The sequence below is a fragment of the Lactuca saligna genome, chromosome 4, assembly GCF_052625555.1.
Source record: "Lactuca saligna cultivar CGN05327 chromosome 4, ASM5262555v1, whole genome shotgun sequence".
In the NCBI taxonomy this organism is placed as follows: Eukaryota; Viridiplantae; Streptophyta; class Magnoliopsida; order Asterales; family Asteraceae; genus Lactuca; species Lactuca saligna.
The window spans coordinates 136,334,098-136,351,774 of record NC_136420.1 but is presented as its reverse complement, the minus strand read 5'-3'; the positions used below and the strand labels follow the sequence as shown (position 1 = coordinate 136,351,774).

Sequence of the window (17,677 nt, the reverse complement as noted above, 5' to 3'; positions counted from 1 at the left end):
GAACAATCTTGGTTCCACCAGGACTCCCCTTTTCGTAGCTTAAATTAACTTTATTTAGTGGTTCTGTTACGTATATGCTCTTCATCTTTCAAGAGGTCATTTCAGATAGACCCTTGGTTTCGTCTGCATTATCGATTGGAGGTGACCAGAAAAACTCATCGCATCCATCTTTATTGTCGTCTTCGACCATGGACGTTAATTATGTTGTTTGGTTTTTTTTTCAGCCCCTTAGTTGTGAGAACTTGGTTAGGAACAGTTTGAACCTTTGGAAAAAAGTTGCTTTTCAAATAAAACTTTTGAGTTATTTTTTGAAAAACGTGCAAACTCAACTGAATATTCAGATATTAAAACTTTAGCAGGCTCAGGTTCGCATTTAAAAAATTTAGAGCAATCAACCTCATCCTCAACAGAGATTTCACTCATATCACTTTCATCGTCGAATTCAGAAACGTTTTCAACATCAAGTTTATTTTCTGAACTCAACTTTGTGCTTAATGAGTCAAACTTCTATACAGTTTCGGATTTAATTTGTTTTTTGTCTTTTTGATCCAAAAGTTGTTTAAGCATGTTTTTGTGGTCTTTCGACTGTATGTATGATTCTATTTTGTCCAGTCCTACCTTGTAAGCATCTAAAACTTTGTCTGAACAGACAATGGATTCGCACCTGTAGCAGTCAGCGTCTATTTCATCCACTTTTAATTCAAGGAATGGCAAGATCATTTTATGGATTTTCTTACCAATCTCACAATCTAGATGCAAATGAGTGGTATTAAAATAAAGTCTTTTCGCAATAAAAAAAAAATATTACGCTGTTTTAAAAGACCTAAATTATCTCTCTGTAAATAAATCAACTCATCCCTAGACTTAGACAAATCTAACTCCAATTTTTCAATCGACATGCACCTCTCTTCACTCTTTGATGAAATCTTGCTGAGTTGATCGGTTAACTTAGAATTCGCCAAACGAGTTTGTTATAGACTATCACTAAAACTTGAAAATGTGTACTTTAAGTCGTTAAATTCAGTTTCATATCTAGACACAGGTATATTTAGAGATTCAAGAATAGAGTTTACCTTGTTGATCACCTGCTCGCACTTGCTGATATACTCAAGTATTGGCCCTGCAGCGAAACAGCTATCAGTGTTACGTCCACCATCAGTTGCATAACCCCTCATCTATGACACTTCATTTGTAACCATCAAACACCTTCCATTAAACTACGAAACTTCATCGTTCGCCACAGAGCTCCTTCCATGAGTTGGTCTTCAAACCTCTTCATATTCAGAGTCGGTCGACCAGACCTCGACTCTGCCAAACTCATCTTCAGCTTCGTTGTCTTGCACAATAAAAGCAGGAATGGTGTTATCAGCGTTCTTCTTCTTTTTGATCTCCTCCAGTTTTTGGAGATAGTAGGTCTTGTCATCCTCTCCCCCCTTCTTCTCGTCTATTCTTCTTAGCATGCATTCCTTGGCTAGATGGTTTTTGTAATGATAGTAATTACAATCATAGCTAGAGTCCCCCATAAGCTTTTTATCCTATTTTTGCTTCTTCTTTCTGAGAGTTATTCGCACTCTCCTCCTTTACCTTTTACGAACTGTAAGTTCCTTGCCACTTTTTGTTCTTGTTGTGACTAAAGTTCTTCTTTGCGAACCTCTTTGTACTGGACACCATCAATTCAAAGTCCTCTTTAGAGAGTTCACATTCGAATAGGTCAGATTCTGAACCATCATCATCTACAACCTTTTTACTCTTCGCGACGAGGGCCAATGATCCCATCCCAAAAACTAACTTCCCCTCTTTCGTCGCCTCATTTTCATGTGACCTCAATATTCCAACAAGCTTCGCCAACGTGTAGTTCTTGAACTGGTCAAGTGCTTTTATGTTAGAAACTACAGCCTTCCATTCATATCTTAGTTCATTTAAGAACGTGACTTTTTGCTCAATTAGTTCATATCCAATCTTCTGCTTCGTCATCCTACTGAGAAGATGTTTATAGCGATTGAAAGTTTGATCTAGACTCTCTTCAGGCTTTTGTAACGACCCGTTCCCGGTATGTTGATTTATTGGTAATTGTAGTGAGTTTTCTAGAGGGACTCGGCGAATTCTAGCCTGACTCGCCGAGTCGGGTCGCGTCTGAGGGCACGCGTGAGCCGGGGACTCGACGAGTCCATGTCCCCGACTCGGCGAGTCCATCTGTCTGGGTGAAACCCTAAAATCCCCGGGTTGCCCACTATTTATACCACCTTATAGCCCCCATTCTCGCCTCCCTCACCCTGTGAACGCAGTGATAGAGCCCCAAACCTCCATTGAAGAGCTTATATGTGTTTTGGTGCCATTTTGTGAAGGTGTGAAGAAGGAGAAGAAGGAAGAAGCAAGGAGAAGGGTTGTGGTGCAAAGATCCAAGGCCAAATCAGAGTTTATTGAGGTATTTTCGGAGTTCCATCTCATATTATGCTTTAAACTTCCATTAGGGCTCTCCTAAGAGCTAGTTGGTGCTTGTTTCAAGCCTTACATTTGCATGAACATCTTATTAAGTCGATATATCTATGGATCTGAATGTTGGGGTGTTGTAGAGCCCAGATCTACTGTCTTTTTGGAGTTATATTGCATGATAACCATAGATCTATCCATTTTATGCATCTTTTAGTCTTATTTCCCTTATTCATGAGGTTGTGCACGTAAAGTTGGAAACTTTACGTGGTAAAACAGCTTATTGGACTCAGATCTATCAATTGTATGCATTGGATTCAAACAAAATCAAGTAAAAATCAGTTGCATGGCGGCGACTCGGCGAGTCGGAAGAACGAATCGACGAGTCGGGTCGCGAGTCCCGAGTCCTTCAGTTTTATCAGTGTCGAGTGGACGAGGTGAGTCAGGAAGTGGACTCAGCAAGTTGAGAGTGGACTCAGTGATGGAGGGACTCGACGAGTTGTTCATACAACTCGGCGAGTCCAAGGCAATCTTCTTGGGATCAAGAACAACTCGTCGAGTCTGTTCATACGACTCGGCGAGTCGGATGAAGATTGTCTGAGTTCTTGGATCAAGAGGGTACTCGTCGAGTCGATGCCAGACTCAACGAGTAGCAGTGAGTAGAAGTGAAAAGTGAGAGTAGGACTTGGCGAGTTGGGTGGCCAACTCGGCGAGTCATCCCAAAAGAGAGTTGACTTTGACCAAGGGTAAAAGAGTCATTTTACCCCAAGCGCAGTGTTTAGTATTTGATTAAGTGTGTTTATGGACTTGTAGCCGAGGAGATTCAGGAGCAGCCGCCGTTAACTTTCCGAGCCACACACTCAGCAGCCAGCTTACGAGGTGAGTTTCCTTCCAGTAGGAACGGGTCTAAGGCCACAATGCCGGCCCGTTCAGTTAGCAGTAGTTTCTGTATTTAGGTCTGATGCAGTAGTTAGTATGTTCGATGCCTTCGTGGCTCGAACGTGATTTGTGTGCTATGTTTCATGTGTTAAGTATTATGTGTTCCGGGCCACGGCCCGATGTAGCATGTCGTATATGTGTTATGCTAGTTGATGTGTTATGCTATGCCATGTTCAGTCAGTCAGTTCCGGACTTCGGTCTGATGCAGTTAGTTCCGGACTTCGATCCGATGCAGGGGACAAGGTCCCAGTCAGTTCCGGACTTCGGTCCGATGCAGTTAGTTCCGGACTTCGGTCCGATGCAGGGGACAAGGTCCCAATCAGTTCCGGACTTCGGTCCGATGCAGTTTCCGGGCTTCGGCCCGATGCAGTGGGCAAGGCCCAATATGTGTTTATATGTTATTGTATGGTATGTGGTAGTTTGGGGGAGCTCACTAAGCTTCGTGCTTACAGTTTCAGTTTGGTTTCAGGTACTTCCGCAAGCAAAGGGAAGAGCTCGGGGTGACAGCATCGTACACACCACAGCATAGCTTTTATCCTGGGGATGTCTCTTGATGTTTTGGATTGATGTAGTATGATACAGTTTTCCGCACAATATTTTATTATGTTTTGGGGATACATCGCATATGTTTTATGTTTTATGTTATGATACTTATATTATGGTTTTGATTATATGAAAAAACGAAAATTTTTGGGTCGTGTTTTTGGGTCGTTTCAAGTTGGTATCAGAGCCCTGGTTTGAGGGATTCGGATACACTTTCGGGTGTATCTGAACTCAAACTAAGGGAAACAAAAGATTTTAGTAAGATAAAAACGTTTTACAAAAAGAATTTTGAAAGCACTTAGAAAGAAAGAATTGTTTTGAACAAGATGGAGGTGTGTGTGCATGCGGTCAGCCGAGCTCAAGTAAGTACTCCCAAATTACCCATACAAGTTATTTGTTCAGTTTCAGTTTCAGTAGAACAGCATGCTAGTATCGGGCTAAGGATCTAGGATGCCTTATGTGCCTGCTTATGTGTTACAGCTTTATGAGTATTGCATGCTAGAATTGAGTAGACATCAGTAGGATAGCCTGTTTAGGTTATGCCTGATAGTATGAGCTTAGCATCCTATGCTAGTGCAGTTTCTTGTTATAAGAATAGTTTTGCCTGAGTCTATTTCCTGTGTCCGAATGCTGCTTGCTTCGTGCTTAGTGGGGTTCTGAGTAGTGGGAGTTAGCCATTAGGTGAACACGTCACACCACATGTGATCAGGTTTGAATAATCCCAGAGTGCTGGAACTGGCTCTACTGCGCAGCTCTTGTTTGAGTCCAACCGTTGTAGGGACGGATCTTTTACTTGAAGGATTATCTGATCCTCATCACATGTGATGGTGTTTAGGTGGTGGCTAACTGGCATTATGAGGAGACCTACAGCAGCTGAGGACCAGTCGCGTTGAGCTTGAAGTTTCCCTAGGGCAAGCCTAGGATGAGAGTAGCAGAGAATGGCAGTAGTAGAAGTGACTTGGTGGAGTCAAGGGAATTCTTGAGGAGAGTACGGATAGATGTGGAAGGTAGTAGGGGCCCATACTACTGAAAGCAGAGGATCCGTACTCGAATTAAGGAAGGCCAAGACAAGACCAGGAAGCTAGTAGTAGTATCATGATCCCTTGAGATATTTCAGTGTTCTGATGTTGTTATGACATGTTTCAGAATGGTAATTTTGCATCCGAGGCCAGCAGCCGGCAGTTCAGATGCTGGAGGGGGATCAGGATCGGGATCAGGCCCGGAGGCCGGGTAGATGGATGAGCAGACTAGGGAGTTCCTTTCTTCTGAGGTTACCCGCATCATACTAGAGCAGACTCCTGTGATCTTCGGTTCGATCAAGGAGGGTATTTTAGAGCTGATGGATGAGCGATTGAGTACTTTCCGTGCTGAGATGGCGGCCGTGATGGGGTCGCGCAGACTTACGTTCAGGGAGTTCAGGGCATGCGGGGCTCCTGACTATCATGGGGCACGGGACCCCATAGCGAGTACCAGGTGGTTGGCGGATGTGGCCAACGCATTCCGCACTAGCAGATGTCCCGAGGGGGACAAGGTCAGATTGGTGTCCTGTCTTCTGAAGGACAGGGCACGAGACTGGTGGGAGGAAGTCGGACATGCCATCGGGGACGATGCGGCACTGGATGCCATGACCTGGGCTGATTTCTCTACCAGGTTCAGAGCGGAGTTTGCACCGGTCATCGAGGTGCAACAGTTAGCTAGGGAGTTCCAGGATCTTATCCAGACTACCGAGACAGTGGCGGAGATCACCGCCAAGTTCAGGGATAGGGCCCTTCTTATTCCTCAGTATGCAGTCGATGAGGAGATGAAGAAGGCCCGTTATCACGAGATGTTGCGGAGTGACATTCGTATGTTTGTGAGCCGGTCCGGTTGCAAAACGCTGGACGACATGATTGCCAGAGCCAGAGAGAGGGAGATTGATCTCGAGATGGAGAAGAAGAGGAAACCGGAGGCGGTTTCGGGTTTAGGCAGTGTGGGAAAAAATCCCAAGGTTTCAGATCACAGGTCCAGGGGTCAGCAGAGCCACAGTCGGTGTGGCAAGTGTGGGAGATTGCACGAGGGGGCGTGCAAGGCAGGGAGTTCCGGCTGCTACAAGTGCGGTCGGACTTGGCATATGAGTAGGGATTGTACGGCCCCTGCTACTACGGTTACAGCATCGGATCTGATTTGATTTCAGTGCAATCAGAGGGGACACAAAAGGTCCCAGTGTCCCAGTTTAACTGCAGCAGGGAAGGTGGTTGCACCTGCCCCTGCCACCCTGAGGATTACGGATGGCCGGCAAGGCCGAGCTAATGCGCCGGTGGCGAAGAGCAGGGCATTTCAGATGACAGCAGAGGAGGCGCGAGCGACTCCTGATGTGGTGACGGGTATGAATCTTCCCTTCATCTTTAATTGTTATTATATTGTTTGAATATTACTTGATGAGATGTTTTATTTAGGGTCGTTCACGGTGAACGGCATCCCTGCTTTGGTATTGTTCGATTCGGGGGCTACCCGATCATTTGTATCGCTTGCGCTTAGCAAGAGATTTAGCAGAACTCCAGGGGAGCTGGATTGTCCACTAGAGGTTGAGATAGCAGATGATAGGACCGTGAGGGTCGGCAGAGTACATAGAGGGTGTTCCCTTCGGATATTTGATGAGCAGTTTTCAGTGGACCTGGTTCCTATTCCCCTGCATGGGAATAAAGTTATTGTGGGCATGGATTGGCTGAGCCCCAATGGGGCGGTGATTGATTGTGAGCTGCAGCTAGTGAGGGTTCGCACCCCCAGTGGGGGAGAGGTAGTGATTCAGGGCGAGAGGCCCCAGCGAGGACCGATCTTTTGTTCCTCCGCGAGGGCGAGGCGCTATGTTCAGCAGGGTTGCGCCAGTTTTGTAGCTTACGTCTTGGATGCCCGGGAGAAGGGCAAGACGGCGATTGATGATGTTCCTGTTGTTCGTGACTACCCGGATGTATTTCCTGAGGATTTGTCGGGGATACCTCCAGAGAGGCAGGTTGAGTTCAGGATTGACCTAGTTCCTGGTGCGGCTCCGATAGCCAAAGCACCGTATCGACTTGCTCCCCCTGAGATGCAGGAGTTGTCTACACAGCTTCAGGAGCTGTTAGACAAGGGTTTCATTCGGCCGAACAGTTCGCCTTGGGGAGCGCCGATCTTATTTGTGAGGAAGAAGGATGGGTCGCATCGTATGTGCATTGATTATCGGGAGTTGAACAAAGTAACGGTGAAGAACCGTTACCCACTTCCGAGGATAGATGACTTGTTTGATCAGCTTCAGGGAGCGTCTTGGTTCTCCAAGATCGATCTACGCTCCGCTTATCATCAGATGAGGGTTAGAGATGAGGATGTACAGAAGACTGCTTTCAGGACCCGGTATGGTCATTATGAGTTCGTGGTGATGCCATTTGGGCTCACCAATGCCCCAGCCGCATTCATGGATCTCATGAACCGCGTGTGCAGACCGATGTTGGATTGGTCGGTGATAGTGTTTATAGATGACATCTTGGTGTATTCCAAGACACAGGGGCAGCACGAGGAGCACCTGCGGGAGGTGTTGGAGACTTTGAGGAGGGAGAGACTTTTCGCAAAGTTCTCCAAGTGTGAGTTCTGGTTGCGCGAGGTGCAGTTTCTTGGTCAGCTCGTCAACCAGAAGGGTATTTTGGTAGATCCGGCCAAGATTGAGGCCGTGATGCAGTGGGAGGTCCCGAGGTCTCCATCTGAGATTCGGAGCTTCCTGGGGCTGGCAGGGTATTATCGGAGATTTATTCAGGACTTCTCCAAGATAGCAGTGCCGCTCACCCGACTAAACAAGAAGTCGGTGGTTTTTCGTTGGGGGCCTGAGCAGCAGGCGGCATTCGAGACTCTCAGGCAGAGATTGTGCGAGGCTCCGATCCTTACCTTGCCAGAGGGAGTAGAGGATTTCATAGTCTATTGTGATGCTTCGATCACAGGTATGGGAGCAGTGTTGATGCAGCGAGGCCATGTAGTAGCTTATGCCTCGAGATAGTTGAAGCCTCACGAGGCTAATTATCCTACCCATGATTTGGAGCTGGGGGCAGTTGTGTTTGCCCTCAAGATTTGGAGACATTACCTTTATGGGGTCCGGTGTACTATTTACACGGATCACAAGAGTTTGCGATATCTTATGGATCAGCCGAGTTTGAACATGAGACAGAGGAGATGGTTAGACGTGTTGAAGGACTATGACTGTGAGATCCTTTATCATCCAGGGAAGGCCAATGTGGTGGCCGACGCCCTGAGCCGCAAGGTGTCGACGGCCCCTATCAGAGATCTGTGTATGAGGATGACAGTGATCACTCCCTTGTTGGAGCGGATCAAGGAGGCTCAGATGGAGGGCCTCAAGGAGGAGAGGCAGAAGTGTGAGAGGATAGTGGGCCGAGTAGCTTCATTTGACTACGACAGTCGTGGTTTGTTGACGCTTCATGGTAGGATATGGGTACCGTACTGGGGTGGGGTACGGCAAGTATTGATGGACGAGGCTCATAAGTCTCGATTTTCTATCCACCCAGGAGCGACGAAGATGTATCGAGATCTTCGACCTGATTATTGGTGGCCCTGCATGAAGCGAGATGTCGCTTGGTATGTGGAGAGATGTTTGACCTGCCGGAAGGTCAAGGCGGAGCACCAGAGACCTCACGGCAAGATGCAGCCGTTAGACATTCCCGTGTGGAAATGGGAGGACATCACCATGGATTTTGTCACCAAACTCCCTAGGACCGCACGCGGAGTGGACTCGATATGGGTAGTAGTGGATCGGTTGACGAAGAGTGCCCATTTTATTCCGATTCAGGAGAGTATATCGGCGGAAAAGTTAGCCGATATCTATGTGCGAGAGATTGTGGCACGTCATGGAGTGCCGGTATCGGTGGTGTCGGACCGAGATGTTCGTTTCACGTCCAGATTCTGGAAGCGATTCCACGACGAGATGGGTACTCGTCTCCATTTCAGCACCGCTTTCCATCCTCAGACTGACGGGCAGAGCGAGAGGACGATTCAGACTCTCGAGGACATGCTTAGGGCATGTGTTCTAGACTTTGGGGGCAGTTGGGATACGTATCTTCCGTTAGCGGAATTCTCGTATAACAACAGTTATCATGCGAGCATTGATCGACCTCCTTTTGAGATGTTATATGGCAGGAAGTGCAGGACCCCGATTTGTTGGGGCGAGGTCGGTCAGCGAGTCATCGGGAGCACCGAAGTGGTGCTCAAGACGACTGAGTTGATCCAGCAGGTCCGTAGTAGGCTGCAGACTGCGCAGAGTCGGCAGAAGAGCTACGCCGACAGGAGGCGTTCGGACTTGGAGTTCCAGGTGGGAGATATGGTTCTTCTGAAAGTCTCACCTTGGAAAGGTGTCATCAGGTTCCGGAAGAGGGGCAAATTGGGCCTCAGATTTATTGGTCCCTTCAGGGTTTTGGCCCGGGTGGGTCGGGTTGCTTATCGGTTAGATCTTCCTGAGGAGCTTAGTCTGATACACAACACCTTCCACGTGTCGCAGTTGAGGAAGCGTTTAGTGGATGAGACAGCAGTCGTTCCCTTAGAGGACATTCAGGTTGATAGCGGCCTAAATTATATCGAGAAGCCGGTCGCGATTCTGGAACGGAAGACCAAGACCTTGAGGAACAAGGTAATTCAGCTAGTAAAGGTGCAGTGGCAGCACCGGAAGGGGTCTGAATGGACGTGGGAGGCTGAAGAGGAAATGAGAGCGCACTACCCGGAGTTATTTGCAGATCCAGCCGTAGCAGACTTCGAGGACGAAGTCTGAGACAAGTAGGGGAGAATTGTAACGACCCGTTCCAGGTATGTTGATTTATTGGTAATTGTAGTGAGTTTTCTAGAGGGACTCGGCGAGTTCTAGCCTGACTCGCCGAGTCGGGTCGCGTCTGAGGGCACGCATGAGCTGGGGACTCGACGAGTCCATGTCCCCGACTCAGCGAGTCCATCTGTCTGGGTGAAACCCTAAAATCCCCGGGTTGCCCACTATTTATACCACTTTATAGCCCCCATTCTCGCCTCCCTCACCCTGTCAACGCAGTGATAGAGCCCTAAACCTCCATTGAAGAGCTTATATATGTTTTGGTGCCATTTTGTGAAGGTGTGAAGAAGGAGAAGAAGGAAGAAGCAAGGAGAAGGGTTGTGGTGCAAAGATCCAAGGCCAAATCAGAGTTTATTGAGGTATTTTCGGAGTTCCATCTCATATTATGCTTTAAACTTCCATTAGGGCTCTCCTAAGAGCTAGTTGGTGCTTGTTTCAAGCCTCACACTTGCATGAACGTCTTATTAAGTCGATATATCTATGGATCTGAATGTTGGGGTGTTCTAGAGCCCAGATCTACTGTCTTTTTGGAGTTATATTGCATGATAACCATAGATCTATCCATTTTATGCATCTTTTAGCCTTATTTCCCTTATTCATGAGGTTGTGCACGTAAAGTTGGAAACTTTACATGGTAAAACAACTTATTGGACTCAGATCTATCAATTGTATGCATTGGATTCAAACAAAATCAAGTAAAAATCAGTTGCATGGCGGCGACTCGGCGAGTCGGAAGAACGACTCGACGAGTCGGGTCGCGAGTCCCGAGTCCTTCAGTTTTATCAGTGTCGAGTGGACGAGGTGAGTCAGGAATTGGACTCAGCAAGTTGAGAGTGGACTCAGTGATGGAGGGACTCGACGAGTTGTTCATACAACTCGGCGAGTCCAAGGCAATCTTCTTGGGATCAAGAACAACTCGTCGAGTCTGTTCATACGACTCGGCGAGTCGGATGAAGATTGTCTGAGTTCTTGGATCAAGAGGGTACTCGTCGAGTCGATGCCAGACTCGACGAGTAGCAGTGAGTAGAAGTAAAAAGTGAGAGTAGGACTCGGCGAGTTGGGTGGCCAACTCGGCGAGTCAGCCCAAAAGAGAGTTGACTTTGACCAAGGGTAAAAGAGTCATTTTACCCCAAGCGCAGTGTTTAGTATTTGATTGAGTGTGTTTATGGACTTGTAGCCGAGGAGATTCAGGAGCAGCCGCCATTAGCTTTCCGAGCCACACACTCAGCAGCCAGCTTACGAGGTGAGTTTCCTTCCAGTAGGAACGGGTCTAAGGCCACAATGCCGGCCCATTCAGTTAGCAGTAGTTTCCGGATTTAGGTCCGATGCAGTAGTTAGTATGTTCAATGCCTTCGTGGCTCGAACAGGATTTGTGTGCTATGTTTCATGTGTTAAGTATTATGTGTTCCGGGCCACGGCTCGATGAAGCATGTCGTATATGTGTTATGCTAGTTGATGTGTTATGCTATGTCATGTTCAGTCAGTCAGTTCCGGACTTCGGTCCGATGCAGTTAGTTCCAGACTTCGGTCCGATGCAGGGGACAAGGTCCCAGTCAGTTCTGGACTTCGGTCTGATGCAGTTAGTTCGGACTTCGGTCCGATGCAGTTAGTTCCGGACTTCGGTCCGATGCAGGGGACAAGGTCCCAATCAGTTCCGGACTTCGGTCCGATGCAGTTTCCGGGCTTCGGCCCGATGCAGTGGGCAAGGCCCAATATGTGTTTATATGTTATTGTATGGTATGTGGTAGTTTGGGGGAGCTCACTAAGCTTCGTGCTTACAGTTTCAGTTTGGTTTCAGGTACTTCCGCAAGCAAAAGGAAGAGCTCGGGGTGACAGCATCGCACACACCACAGCATAGCTTTTATCCTGGGGATGTCTCTTGATGTTTTGGATTGATGTAGTATGATATAGTTTTCCGCACAATATTTTATTATGTTTTGGGGATACATCGCGTATGTTTTATGTTTTATGTTATGATACTTATATTATGGTTTTGATTATATGGAAAAACGAAAATTTTTGGGTCGTGTTTTTGGGTCGTTTCAGCTTTTGTACAATGGCTCCAAACTCCGAAAGCAGAAGAGTTTGAGTGGAATGCTCAAGATCAGCATCACTTGAGTATAGTTCCTTGACCTTATCCCTGATGGATTTTCTATGTCTCATGAACTTACCAAATGAAAAGTGTTTGGTGGAAAAGCAAACCTGATGATCCTCATTGCTTTAACGTTTCTTATCAACTTATCATTCTCATCTTGTTGCATGTCTTTTACATCAAGAAGAATCTTGTTGTAGTCGGATTGAGTTTTAATTTCTCTTTTGTTCCTGTATGAGAAAACGTCTGGATAGTAATGGCTTCCCATATCAGATAGCCATTGTCTTCAAGTCCTAGGACATAATCTTCAAAGTGCAACGCCCACACTTCATAATCATTGGGGCAAAAAAATAGGGATCCTGGTTGTAGATCCAATGTTGCTTGAAAGATTTATGGAGTTAACGTCAGAATCGTTTAACATGTTTAAAGATCGATTAAAACTTGCATGAATCAGATGTGTAAACGAAAATAGTTTTAGGATAATATAAAGATCAAAGATTAGTGTCAATAACAATGATAACGGCTGAACCAGATTCAATAATATCGAAATCCCTAAAAACTATTTTAACAGAAGAGATGCGTATACATGACATAGTCTCCTGAGATTAAAACTCTAAAGATAGAATAGATTCAAACAGGAAAAAGCAATAGAACACAGAGTATGAATCAAGAATATGTCGAATGATTAAAATTCACAGCCTCAGAAGAGCTCGATAAAGAACTGCTACTGTAGACGCTATGCAGAGTTTAAAAGGCAAAAAAGATGATTACAAGACACAGTGCATGCATGCACCTTAAATAGTAAAACCGTAATCATTAATCATAGGTGGACAAGTCTAACCCGGATACACAAAAGACTATACAAAAGCCCATAAAGATGCAACACTAAATACCCAACAGATCTTGGCCAACATAATTATTTTTGGACATTATCAGATAGTCGTCACTTGACATTCAAGAAGTATGTTTCTCCAACAAACACAATATGATAAGGAAGTCATCGAATGAGTAAGCATGATATATTGTAAACCCTCACACATTCCAATTGATATATTCCAAGCTAAGTTATACCATCAATGATCCTTACAATGACTTCATATATTCTTGTAGCCTCAATGGGGCACTCCAATATCTTACTTGACTATGTTTGATATCTCTTATGCAATGAACATGTTGGTCTACATATGTATAACCTTACATGTATCAGATGAACGCCCTCAAACAAATCATTTGTTATATAATGGGAACTTTTTCCTACGGCCTACACTTATCAAAGTAAACCTCTATGCACATCCTTTGTTATACAGACACCGATTTTGATGGATGTTCATGTCAGGACACAAGATATTTAATCTTCGATTATAACATCTATCTTGGTGAAAACCTTGTTTCTTGGCCTTCCACATGGTCTAATGTGGAGGTTGAATGTTGGGGTGTTGCTAAATTTGTATTGGACATTTTGGTTTCATAAATTATTTCTTGAGTTTCTTTGCCCACTTACATAAGCCGCTACAGTTAATTGCGATAATATCAGTACCAACCTGGTTCAACATCAACACACTAACCATATTGAAATAGACATCCAATCTGATCAATGATATCCAATTCTTATGCTTTAACAAAGACTTTCAAAACAATTTCAACATTCGTCAGTCACCGGGTTTTTTTAACGTTCATCCACCTCCAGTTTCAAATATGATATCTCTTACTTTAGGACAAATTACACGAATGGTCCCTATGGTTTGGTGTTTGTTACGCGCCTAGTCCCTAACTCCATTTTTTAACCATGCCAATCCTTAATAGTTTGGTTTAGTGCACGCCTGGTCCCTCATCTAACCGTCCGTTTGATTTTGGAGTTAAAACCCCCACGTGCCTTGCACGTTGAGGGGTATTTCCATCATTTGACTTATTCTTCATACCGCCAGTTTAAGAAATCGGTGCGTTCAATTAAACGATCATACTCTACATTACACAATCATATACCCGAAAAAACCCACAACTATGTGCAAAATCCTTACGTGAAAACCCTAGTAGCGACGACTGCAAGAACAAAGAATTGCAATGGTTTCTTGGCGCATTCGTGGTGAAATGGCTGAAATCGACGTTGATCAAAGTTATGGTATGTTTGATTGACTTTCGTTTGAATGACATTGACTGTTAAAGGTTTAATTTTGTTAGCTAAAAACGATTCTCTCCTGTACAGCTGGACATCCGACAATGTTTTCAATAAGAATGCACCATGGAGGTGAGTTTACAAGCTTTCCTGGAAGGAAGTATATTCGTGGGAAGCAAACATTTGTTGATTTACTGGACATTGATACCTTTTCCGTTCATGACATTGACGAGATAATGGAAGACCTAGGGTATGCTTTAATAGGTAAACCACATTACTATCACTTTCAAAGGCCTTTAGGCGATTTAGATTTTGGGTTATTCGCTTTAGCTAGTGATGAAGATGTTCGTTATTTGGGGAGTTTTGTGGCTAAGCATAAGTTAACTGAGGTATATATAGAGCATGACAAAACTACTTTGCACACGTATTTAATGTCCCCAACCCACAGTAAAGTTCGTATAACGGAGATTACTGAACCTCCATCTTGTTCAAAGAGACTGTTCCTGGAGTGGCATAGCACACCTGCTGTTGACTTGGAGGATGACATGGATCACATGGAGAAAGAATCGGGTAATGATCCTACACCCACTGTTCATCTGGAGAAGGATTTGGGTAATGATTCTACTCTCACTGATCATATGGAGAATGATTTGGGTAATGATGCTACTCTCACTGATCATATGGAGAATGACTTGGTTAATGATGCTAATGACTTTGGTAAGTTTGGTGAGTTAGAGAGTGACAATGATGAAAGTGATGATAGTGATTTTTTTGTGGGCATTGAAAATATATTGGATGATATTAATGTGGGTATGCAAGATTTTGAAATGAATATCGACAAAGATGTGGAATGGGTTGGAGGGTCGTCTAACACTGTGGTTGATGAAGGCACACAGGATGAAGCTTTAGAGGTGATTAACACTGACTTTTTAGCATCTGATTCATCATCAGATGAGGGGATTAATGGTCAAAGAAAGAAATCAATAAGAGCAATTCAAAGGGCACATGAGAATGATGAAGCACTTGTTAGTGAACCCTTCTATATTTTTCAAAAATTTGGTTCAACAAAGGAGTTTAAGGATAAGGTAAAACTCCATGCCATAGAGACTAGAAGGGAGCTGGCCCTTGAAAAAAATGACAAGAATAGAGTGAGATGGGTTTGTAAGGGAACAATACCAAAGCTTGGGCCTAATGTAGAAGTCAACGATGAAGAAGAAATATGTCCTTGGGTCTTATTAGCTAGTAAATGGAAAAAAGATGTCAACTGGACAGTTAAAACGTACAACAAAGTCCATAAATGTCTTCAAACTAGAACAGTAAAAGCATGTACGTATAAATTCCTCTCTTCTAAAATTGTTGAACAGGTTGAAAGTAACCCTACTATTCCAATTAGGGCTTTGCAAGAACAGCTACAACGGAGGTTTAAGGTAGATCTTTCTAGGATGAAAACATTTAGGGCAAAATCTGAGGCTCTAAACCTTGTGCAAGGAGATTTCGTTACTCAGTATAGTTTACTCAGAGATTACATTGTTGAGTTTCAAACTCGTAACCCAGATACGACTGTTAGGGTTGATGTTGAAAGCGAAGGAAATCCACACAGTGAAATGAGGACATTCAGACGCATTTACATATGCTTGGGAGCTTTAAAGAAAGGCTTCGCAGCTGGAAAGAGGGATTTTCTTGGCTTTGATGGTGCTTTCATGAAGGGTCCATTTCCAGGACAAATTCTTTCAGCCGTGGTAAGTTTTAGTTATGGTTCTTTTACTTATTGTTATACATAAAAATAAGTAAAAATCTATTCATGATTGTTATTTATCATAAAATGTAGGGACTAGATGGTAATAATGGCACATACCCATTGGCATATGCGGTGGTTGAAACAGAGAACATCAGTTCATGGACTTGGTTTTTGAGTTGTCTTGGGGAGGATCTTGGCTTGAATACTAATTCTAATTTCACTTTTATAATAGACAGACAAAAGGTACTAAAATCATAGATTTTTTTTTACTTTATTTCTAAATTGTTTACTAACAAAATCTATGTATGATTGTTAGGGTATTCTAAATGCAATTGCAACCTTGTTTCCTTGTGCTGAAAATCGTTACTGTGTTCGTCACATTCGGGATAACATGAGGAAGCAATGGAGGGGTAAACCTTTTGAAGACCTCTTATGGACATGTGCAACTTCAACACATGTACAACAGTTTAACAAAGGCATGGAAGAGCTAAAGAAATTAAACAAGGATTGTTATGAGTGGCTTAAGAAGATACCACCTCAGCACTGGTCTAGGTCCCATTTCACTGGTATAACATTTAACTCTAATAACATTCTTTATGTTTTCCTGGTTTGTGTAGTTTTTTTAATTGACTTTAAGTGATGTGATTGGACAGGGAGAGCACATTCTGATGTGATTCTTAATAACTTGTGTGAAACATTCAATGGAAAACTGAATGAGGGTCGTGATAAACCAATTATTACTTGCCTAGAGTTCATTAGGGAATATCTAATGAAGAAGATTATGAATGTAGAAAAGGCCATTGGGAAATGTACTGGTCCTTTGACACCTACAGCTATGCAGACTTTGGAAAATATAAAAAAAAAAAAAGGCAGAAGATTATAGATCTGTATTTTGTGGAAATGGTAAGTATCAGGTAAGTGGCCCTTGGATGGACCAATGCGTGGTGGATGTGGTTCAACAAACATGCTCCTGCAGGAAATGGGAACTCACTGGGATGCCATGCAAACATGTTGTTGCTACTATATGGGAGATGAGGAAGAATAGTAAGGATGTTGGAATACCAGAAACTTGGGTGCATGAGGTATATTGGCTAAAAACTTGGAAACAGATGTACTCATTCAAAATTGAGCCCATTAATGGGAGAAGCATGTGGGAAAAGTCTTTGTGTCCAACAACTTTGGTTCCTCCTAAACATGGTGTCACAATAGGTAGACCAAAGAAGAAACGTAGAAAATCAGCTTATGAAATTGATGACATGGTGAAGGGTAATAGTGCATCAAGAATCCTTCAGTCGGTTACTTGTTCAAAGTGCAACAACATTGGTCATAATGCAAGGAGTTGTAAGGGACAAAAAGCTAGTGCTCCTAGTGGTTCTGGTGGTTCTGGTAAGGGAAAAGGAAAAGCTGGTTGAGGGAAATTGATGACATGGTCTTGATCTATTAGTGAAAGTTTATTTTGTTGGTTAATCAGTTCTTTTGGTTAAATTGTGTCTTTTTGGTAAAACTGTGTCCTTATGGTTAATACTTTTGGGTAAATTATGTTTCTTTTGGTTAACCATTTTGTTGATGTATGAAACTATTAACCATTTTGTTGACGTATGAAACTATGTTATGGAAAGTATGGAAACTAAATTACCCTTTATTAAATCCCACTTGTGCTATTGGTTGTTTATGTCGATTGTTAGCATATGTTATTGGTTGTTTTTGTCAATTGTTAGTGTTTACTTTTCCAAATAAGTTCCAGAAACACTTGATGAAAATACATGGCTCATAGAAGTCAAAATAAGCTCCAAAAACACTTAATCAAACACTTAACCAAAATATTATCAAATTCACAAACACTTAATCAAAATACATTCCAGAAACACTTCAAATTCACATACAACAACCAACTAGATGGATCATAGAAGTCAAAATAAGTTCAAAAAAGACAAACATCATACATAGCATACTAGTTGGATCTTCTTAAGCACTACAACTTGTAAATAATGATTC

General features: G+C 43.6%; 1 protein-coding gene across 1 annotated transcript; it reads left to right on the top strand.

Annotated features, from left to right (window-relative positions):
- Positions 1-16,611: 16,611 nt before the first annotated feature.
- Positions 16,612-17,094, top strand: LOC145040178 (uncharacterized). The gene has a single exon (XM_078988146.1). The coding sequence runs from the start codon at positions 16,612-16,614 to the stop codon at positions 17,092-17,094; it is 483 nt and encodes a 160-aa protein (XP_078844272.1).
- The last annotated feature ends 583 nt before the right edge of the window (positions 17,095-17,677 follow it).

Bases quoted from the DNA above. Each gene is read 5' to 3' on its own strand.
- LOC145040178 (XM_078988146.1), top strand. From the start codon at position 16,612: ATGGACCAATGCGTGGTGGATGTGGTTCAACAAACATGCTCCTGCAGG.